Source organism: Bos javanicus, chromosome 5, assembly GCF_032452875.1.
Source record: "Bos javanicus breed banteng chromosome 5, ARS-OSU_banteng_1.0, whole genome shotgun sequence".
NCBI classification, from domain to species: domain Eukaryota; kingdom Metazoa; phylum Chordata; class Mammalia; order Artiodactyla; family Bovidae; genus Bos; species Bos javanicus.
The window spans coordinates 27348023-27357191 of NC_083872.1; the positions used below are offsets into that span (position 1 = coordinate 27348023).

The 9169-nt window shown below is 45.9% G+C and overlaps 1 protein-coding gene across 8 annotated transcripts in view; it reads left to right on the plus strand.

The window, feature by feature from the left end:
* Positions 1-8748, plus strand: part of CSAD (cysteine sulfinic acid decarboxylase) — a 27526-nt gene extending 18778 nt beyond the window's left edge. For all 8 annotated transcript variants that reach the window (XM_061415936.1, XM_061415933.1, XM_061415937.1 and 5 more), the window contains 8 exons: positions 285-339; positions 5035-5151; positions 5227-5291; positions 5578-5659; positions 6057-6256; positions 6390-6441; positions 6591-6680; positions 7762-8748. In XM_061415936.1, the coding sequence (XP_061271920.1) occupies positions 285-339; positions 5035-5151; positions 5227-5291; positions 5578-5659; positions 6057-6256; positions 6390-6441; positions 6591-6680; positions 7762-7935 (835 nt within the window). In that variant the 3' untranslated portion in view covers positions 7936-8748. The remainder of the gene's footprint in view (positions 1-284; positions 340-5034; positions 5152-5226; positions 5292-5577; positions 5660-6056; positions 6257-6389; positions 6442-6590; positions 6681-7761) is intronic.
* The last annotated feature ends 421 nt before the right edge of the window (positions 8749-9169 follow it).

A 9169-nucleotide genomic window follows, 5' to 3' on the forward strand; every position in this document is an offset into this window, starting at 1 on the left:
GACCCAGCCTGGCACAACATGTCTTCCCCTTGCCAGAAGCTCTGGCCTTGGGCCCACACCCTGGCGGACTTCTCTCCCCACTCTCTTCCCTCCGAGCTGCCTCTTCTGTCTGCCAGTGCCTGCTGGAGTCTCCGCCCTATCCCCTGAGATCTGTTTACCCCTCTTAGGGAAAATCAACATTGTGGCCTCCGCATTGCTAACCACATGTTACCCTGCTCTTGAAAGTTCTGCCGCCTAGCCTAGAGAATCTATTACTTCTCTACCCACTCAGTTTTCTCTTCTAGAGGGAAAATGATCCCTGAGGATCTGGAGAGGCAGATCAGCTTGGCTAAGGCCGAGGTGAGTGAGTGAAAGGCGCTGGGGCAGTGGAGCGGGGCCCCTCTGCTCCTTTCTTGGGGGGTCTTTGACTGGCCCTGCTCAAGGCTCCCCTCCTCCCTCCCCCTGCACTCTGTGCCTGTCTTCCCTGGCGGGCTGAAGTGATCCCTCCCTCCCGAGTGATCCCAGTCCTGCTGAGACCCACAAGCAGGATCAGACCCTGGGACAAGGGCAGAACTGAGTCTCTGAGTAGAGTCCCAAGGAGCACTGCAGGGAGGATGTTGGGGACCTGGGTAGCACAGAAGGTTTCTGTGAGTTGGGAGGGTCTGTGCAGGGCGAGCAGCGTGGACTTGGAGTGATGGGAGGTGTGGAGGCCCCTTCACCTGGGGGACACAGAGATACTGCAGCCATCTTAGAGGGCATTTCAGCACTGTCTGTACCATTTTTAAATGTATCTATCATGGGAAATAGATGGGGAAACAGTGGAAACAGTGTCAGACTTTATTTTTCTGGGCTCCAGAATCACTACAGATGGTGACTGCAGCCATGAAATTAAAAAACGCTTACTCCTTGAAAGGAAAGTTATGACCAACCTAGATAGCATATTCAAAAGCAGAGACATTACTTTGCCAACAAAGGTTCGTCTAGTCAAGGCTATGGTTTTTCCTGTGGTCATGTATGGATGTGAGAGTTGGACTGTGAAGAAGGCTGAGTGCCGAAGAATTGAGGCTTTTGAACTGTGGTGTTGGAGAAGACTCTTGAGAGTCCCTTGGACTGCAAGGAGATCCAACCAGTCCATTCTGAAGGAGATCAGCCCTGGGATTTCTTTGGAAGGAATGATGCTGAAGCTGAAACTCCAGTACTTTGGCCACCTCCTGCAAAGAGTTGACTTATTGGAAAAGACTCTGATGCTGGGAGGGATTGGGGGCAGGAGGAGAAGGGGACGACAGAAGATGAGATGGCTGGATGGCATCACTGACTCAATGGACGTGAGTCTGAGTGAACTCCGGGAGTTGGTGATGGACAGGGAGGCCTGGTGTGCTGCGATTCATGGGGTCGCAAAGAGTCGGACCCGACTGAGCGACTGATCTGATCTGATCTGATCCACTGACTCAGAGTCCTACTACTAGGATTAGCCTATAAATGTTCATTACAAAGTGCTTAGAATTGTGTGCACTGGGGCAAAGTATAAAATTTTAAAAAACATTTTAGTATTCATCAGTAGATAAATTACAGTGTATCTGTGTCAGTTTCTTCCTTTGCAACATGAGCATGATATAGAACTAATCAGAGTTGTTACAAGGCTGAAATTAATGGTATGTAAAGCACATGAAAATGCCTCAACTATGTACTTTAAGTATAAATTTTAAAAATATGTTTATATCGCCACATGCAAATAGTTGCAGCACCATTTTTTTTTAAACTTTATTTTGTATTGGCATATAGCCAGTTAACAATGCTGTGATCAGATCAGATGAGATCAGTCGCTCAGTCGGGTCCGACTCTTTGCGACCCCATGAATCGCAGCACGCCAGGCCTCCCTGTCCATCACCAACTCCCAGAGTTCACTCAGACTCACATCCATCGAGTCAGTGATACCATCCAGCCATCTCATCCTCTGTCATCCCCTTCTCTTGCCCCCAATCCCTCCCAGCATCAGAGTCTTTTCCAATGAGTCAACTCTTTGCAGGAGGTGGCCAAAGTACTGGAGTTTCAGCTTCAGCATCATTCCTTCCAAAGAAATCCCAGGGCTGATCTCCTTCAGAATGGACTGGTTGGATCTCCTTGCAGTCCAAGGGACTCTCAAGAGTCTTCTCCAACACCACAGTTCAAAAGCATCAATTCTTCGGCACTTCAGCCTTCTTCACAGTCCAACTCTCACATCCATACATGACCACAGGAAAAGCCATAGCCTTGACTAGACGAACCTTTGGAATGCTGTGATAGTTTCACGTAAATAGCAAAGGGATTTAGCCATACAGATACATGTATCCATTCTCCCCCAAACTCCTTTCCTGTCCATGCTGTCACTTAGCATTGAGCAGAGTTCAGTTGGTCCTTGTTGGTTATCCATTGTAAATATAGCTGTGTGCACATGTCCATCCCAAACTCTGTCATCCTCCTTCCCCCATCCCCAGCAACCATAAGTTTGTTCTCTAAGTCTATGCGTCTCTTTCTGTTTTGTAAGTTTATTTGCATCATCTCTTTTTAGATTCCTCGTATAAGGGATGTCATAGGGTATTTCTTCTTCTCTGTCTGACTTACTTCATTCAGTATGACGATCTCTGGGTCCATCCATGTTGTTGCAAGTGGCATCATTTCATCCTTTTAATGGCTGAGTAATATTCCATTGTATACGTGTACCACATCTTCTTTATCCATTCCTCTGTCGATGGACATTTAGGTTGCTTCCATGTCTTGGCTATTGTAAACAACGTGCAGCACCAGTTTTTGAAAATGTCTGTTTTTCCCCAGCGAATTGTCTTGGCATCCTTGTTAAAACCCAAAGAGTGTTTAAGTGTGAGGATTTATTTCTAGACTCTCAGTCTATTCCATTGATCTGCATGGCTATCCTATTGACCACACTGTCTTAATGTAGCTTTGTAGTAAATTTTAAAATCAGTGTTTGTGAGTCCTCCAACTTTGTTCTTTGTCAGGATGGTTTTGGCTTTCTAGGTCCCTTAAATTTCCACTTGAATTTTAGGCTCAGCTTGTCAATTTCTGCTAAGAAACCAGTTGGGATTTTGATAGGGATGTGTTCAATTTGTGGATCCATGAACATGGAATGCCTCTGTTTATTTAGGTCTTCTTTTATTTCTTTTCAACAATGCCTTGTAGTTTTCACAGTATCTGTTTTGCATTTCTTTTGTTGAATTAATTCCTAAGTATTTTGTTATTTTCAGTGTTCTTATAAATGAAATTTTCTTGTTCCCATTTTTGATTGTTCATTTCTAATGTGTAAAAATACAACTGATTTTTGAATATTGATCTTGTACTCTGCAAATTTGTTAAACTCATTTATTAATTCTCAGTCTTTTTAATGGGTTCCTTAGGATTTTCTAGATATAATATGTTATCTGTAAATACAGATAATTTGCTTTTTTCCTTTTTAATATGGATGCCTCTTATTAAAAAAAAAACTTAATTTTCTCTTTAATCACAAACTAGACAAGATTGGCATTAACGCTGTTTCATTTATTTGGCTGTGTCAGATCTCTGTTGTGGTTCGAGGTTCCTCTCTAGCTGTGGCACAGGAGCTGTAGAGCATGTAGGCTCAGCGGGCTCAGTAGTCACAGTGCGCTGACTTCATTGCCTGTGGCATCTGGGATCTTCGTTCCTGGGCCAGGGATTGAACCCATGTCCCCTGTATTGGAAGGCGGATTCTTAACCACTGGAATACCAGGAAAGTCCCTGGATGCCTTTTATTTTTTATTTTAATTTTTTTTAACCTAATTGCCCTGCTAGAACCTCAGCACCGAGTTGAATAGATATGAGGAGAGGAGAGTGAACATCCTTATCTTGTTCGTGGTCTTAGGGGGAAGGCTTTCAGTCTTTCACCATTGAGTGTGATGTTAGCTGTGGGTTTTTTGGTAGTTGCCCTTTATCAGGTTAAGAACATTCCCTTCAAATCCTTTTTTTTTTTTTTCCTGAATGTTTTTATTGTGAGGATTTTGTCAAATGTTTTTGTATGTCCACTGAGATGATCACTATACCACATTAAGATGTGGGTTTTTTTTCCCTTTATTTTATTGATAGGATATATTATATTAATTGGTTTTTGGATGTTAAACCAAACTTGCACTCTTGGGAAAAATCCCACTTTGTCATGGTATATGATTCTTTTTCTGTGTTGCTGATTTGGGCTTGCTAGTGTTTTGTACTCTTTCCTGGAAAATCCCATGGATGGAGGAGCCTGGTAGGCTGCAGTCCATGGGGTCGCTAAGAGTTGGAGACGACTGAGCAACTTCACTTTCACTTTTCACTTTCATGCATTGGAGAAGGAAATGGCAACCCACTCCAGTGTCCTTGCCTGGAGAATCCCAGGGACGGGGGAGCCTGGTGGGCTGCCGTCTCTGGGGTCGCACAGAGTTGGACACGACTGAAGCGACTTAGCAGCAGCAGCAGCAGCAGCAGTGTTTTGTAGATTTTTATGTCTTTATTTAGAAGAGATATATTCTATATTTTTCTTGTGATATTTTGTCAGTTTTGGTATCTGGGTAAAACTCATTTCATAGATGAATTCAGAAGTGTTCCTTCCTCTTCTGTTTGTTTTGTAAGTTAATGAAGAGCTGGTATCAGTTCTTAAATGTTTTGTAGAACTCATCAGTGAAGCCATCTGGGCCTGCACTTTTCTTTGTAGTAGTTTTTTTAATACTAATTCAATTTCTGCGTAAATTTTATACTATTAGAATATTTAAAATAGTATTTTGATCTTCAGTAAGACATTCAACTTTTTTGAAAGAGTATAAGCTTTGGAGATAGACTATTAGACAGACCTAGGTTTGAATTCTATCTCTGGAGTTGCAGCTCGGGGCCAAGTTTCTTAACACCTCTGAACCGTAGTGTCCTCACTTGCAAATTGAAAGGGGCAGTAACACATAGTAAGGTTGCCAGGGCCCAGGTCAGGCCTGTGAAGAGTTTCTAGAGCTCAGCGCCAGGCTATGGATAGCTCTCCAGATGAGTTCTCAGCCTTGGGCTCCCTCTTCATTCTTGCCACAGGGTGCCGTGCCATTCCTGGTCAGTGCCACCTCTGGTACTACAGTGTTGGGGGCCTTTGACCCCCTGGAGGCAATCGCAGACGTGTGCCAGCATCACGGGCTGTGGCTGCATGTGGACGTGAGTTGGGACGGGCCTAAGAATGGGGTGGGCTGGGCCAAGGCCAAGGCCCATATTGCTCCTTCCGCTCCACAGGCTGCCTGGGGTGGAAGCGTCCTGCTGTCACAGACACATAGACATCTCCTGGCTGGGATCCAGAGGTACGTATGGCCCCCACACCCTGACCTGCACCCTTCAAATCCTTGATCCAGAGAACACTCTTGGGCCAGGGAGCTCAGATGGGAATAGGGGAAGGAGGCTGGTGGGAGGGAAGTGGGAGAGATGATTGATTGGGGCTGGGATATTGGACATCAGATTTGGGAATTCTCCTCTGGGCTGAGGTGAGACCAAAGCCCCTTTTACTGGAGATCTGGAAAGGGTGGGGAGGCTCTAATTGGGCAGCTTGACTGGGAGCTGGCTGACCCTGCTTTGCTCTGCCCACCCCAGGGCTGACTCCGTGGCCTGGAATCCCCACAAGCTCCTCTCCACAGGCCTGCAGTGCTCAGCTCTTCTTCTTCGGGACACCTCGGTAGGTCTGCTCCTGCCCTGAACCTCTGTTTTCTCTTCTGTCTCACCTGGGGGGAGCTTCAGGCCTTACCGTAGTTTCCTTACCATCCCATCTGAAGCTGATTATCTGTGACCACCCTAATCCCCGGTAGTGGGCTCTCTCACTCCCCCTGTCTTCAGGCAAAGGAAAAACTTCCCAACAAAAGTATAATCAGAGGGATCCTGGGTCATTTGGGAACTCTTGAGTGTTGGAAGAAAACCCAGAGAAAGGGTTTCAGTAAGCCGGCAGCCATCCCATCAGTGCTGCCTGATTCCAGGGAAAGAAACATGTGGACTGAGCTAAGAAGTCACCCAGCGCAGCCCTGGGGGGAAGCTCGTGGGGTAGGGGGGGAGTCTGACTGTCCCCCCACCCTCCGCAGAACCTGCTCAAGCGCTGTCACGGGTCCCAGGCCAGCTACCTCTTCCAGCAGGACAAGTTCTACGATGTGGCTCTGGACACGGGAGACAAGGTGGTGCAGTGTGGCCGGCGTGTGGACTGTCTGAAGCTGTGGCTCATGTGGAAGGCACAGGGCGAGCAGGGGCTGCAGCGCCGCGTGGACCAGGCCTTTGCCCTTGCCCGGTAGGAGTGGGCACTACAGCCCTGCACCCCTTGCCTGCTCTCAGTGTCCTCTTGGTTCACCCTCTCTGTCGCTTCTGTTTCTGTATTTCTGCCTTTTCTCCTCCACCCATGATTTCTCACTCTCTGATCACAGGTACCTGGTGGAGGAGCTGAAGAAGCGGGAGGGATTTGAGTTGGTCATGGAGGTATGACCCACCCTGTGCTCTTCTGCATCCTCCGGCCCCCTGCCCCCAGCCTGTGTCTCACGCCAAACCCTGATGGGAGAAGAGGGGCGGTGAGAGGGGAACGGCCCCTCTTCCTCTGCTTACACCTTCCCCCTGTTTATTCTTCCCAGCCTGAATTTGTCAATGTGTGTTTCTGGTTCGTGCCCCCCAGTCTGCGCGGGAAGAAGGGGAGTCCAGATTACAGTGAAAGGCTGTCTAAGGTAGGCTTTCTCCCTGCTCTGGTTAACCAGTGCAGCTGGTGCGTTTCCGCCCCCTGCTGGCTGTAAGCGGCATGGCAGCCACCTTTGCTAGTCTCTTGCTCTGATGTGGGGACAGTGAACCAGAAGATGACACCCACTTGTCCCCACTTCTGTGAGCCTGGGGGATGGAGGATAAGGTATGCTTCTATAAAGGAAGAAGAAGACAGAGAGGGACATTACAGAAGTCACCAGTGTGCAGTACATAGACTGGCTGTGTGGGGCATTCTGGGAGCTGAGTGAGGCAGAAAAGTCTCAGTTTTACTCACTGATACCGGGTACAGAACAACCCTGTCAGGCCAGGAGATATGTCCTGGCCCCTAAGGTTAGATCGGTACTAGGGGCGGCAGATGATCCAAAAGGACAAGAATATTCTCACCCTTAAAGTAAAGTAGCTCAGTCGTGTCTGACTCTCTACGACCCTATGGACTGTAGCCTTGCAGGCTCCTCCGTCCATGGGATTTTCCAGGCAAGAATACTGGAGTGGGTTGCTGTTTTCCTCTCCAGGGGATCTTCCTGACCCAGGGATTGAACTGAGGCCTCCCGCATTGCGGGCAGACTTTTTACCATCTGAGCCACCAGGGAATCTCACTCTTAAGGAGTCACTCATTTAGAAAACAAGCATTACCTATTTGAAACCGGTGTGTTCAAGGCAATCTTGGAAATTATATATTGGATCACAGGGTGCAGATAAAAAATGTTATAGGAATTCAGAGAGGGGAGAAGAAGGTGTCAAGGATGATGAAGGCTTGAAGTTAGACTGAAAAAGCGGTGATTGAGATTCAGCGAAAAGTCAGGATTTAGCAGAAAATGGCCCATGTGACAACTTGGAGAATGATGAGATGGAGAAGAATGCAGGAGGTAGAGAAGGTCCAGTGGGCCAGGTGTGGTGGCAAAGGTAAATAAACTGGGGCCACGGTCAGAATCCAGGCAGTGAGTTGCTGTCTCTGGAAGGCAGCTAGGTGGAGAGAGATGCAAGTCGGGGAACCCATCCCTTCCCCTGACCCCAGGCTGCAGCTAAAGGGTCCCTCCTCTCCTCCCGCAGGTAGCCCCAATCCTCAAGGAGCGCATGGTGAGGAAGGGTTCCATGATGATTGGCTACCAGCCCCATGGTACCCGGAGTAACTTCTTTCGCATGGTTGTGGCCAACCCTGCACTGACACGGGCTGATATGGACTTCCTGCTGAACGAGCTGGAACGGCTGGGCCAGGATCTCTGAGTCGCTCCACCTTGCTGCTGGCCTGGGCCCCTCCCCCCAGCCTCGCCATCTCCCTGAACCTCCTCCCTACCTTCTCAAGAAGAAACTCACTAGGAAACAAAGCTGCCTTCATTTTTATGTGCTTTGACCCGCTAGCTCTCCTGTAAATTTTGGGCTGGCCAAAAAGTTGGTTCTGGTTTTTCCTCATAACATCTTATGGAAACACCCAAATGAACTTTTTGGCCAACCCAATATTTTATATTAAGAGGATGTTTAAATAAATGGTATGATATCTATATGGTAGAATATTACTCTGCCATTTAAATTGTATTTACAAAGAGGACTTTTATAGATAGGAGAAAAATAATTTTAATACAATGTTATGTTGAGAAAGCTGGATATGACTGTATATATGGTAATATCTGACCTGTATTCAAAAATACATAGGAAAAGACTGATGAGATGGAATATGCCAAAATATTAATAGTTTTACCTGGGGTGGGATTATAAGCAGTTTGAAAATGAACTTCTTTATGCTTTTTGTGCTCCCTGCTTTTATGATATAATGAATATCTATTATGTTTATAATAGGAAAATAATAAAAAAATTTTCAGCCATATTATTTAGATATATTGTAAAGTTTGTTACCTTTCAACAAAATAGTGGGGAATGCAAATTCATTAAAAAGGTATACTAGAGGCTAAAAATAGGGGAAAAGTTTCCCAGAAATCTTGAGTGGGAGGAGAAAGACCAAAAGTGGAGTTGCTCTGAAGTTAATTGTACTTTAATGACACTGAAAATAAAATGGGCACCGATTGTCTCTTGAGACCAGAACCTTGTCCACTAATCACTCTTAAAAAAATCTTCACATACACCAAAAAGGTAAGAATCTTCCCTTTCTAATTTAAACAACAGAAACCAAGCTGGGAAAAAAAAAAAAACCCAGTGACGAAACCAGCCACTGTTATGTCTTCTATTATTGCTATTTTCTTACATAAAAACATCCATTTAACACTTAAAATCCTAGGCTGGTGTTGCTTCTCAGCCACTTTTTTGGAAAGTGGCATTTAGCTACACAAGTTATTCAGGACAAGTGGCAAGTCTTCCAGAACTTTCTGTTATTTCCAATTCCTAAAAATACCATTTATGAAAATAATAACGTGGTCATGTAAAAGTCATCCAAAATTATTTGAAGAGGCAAATACAGACTGTACAAACCATAGTAAAAGAACATCCAAATCTCCAACCCAATTCT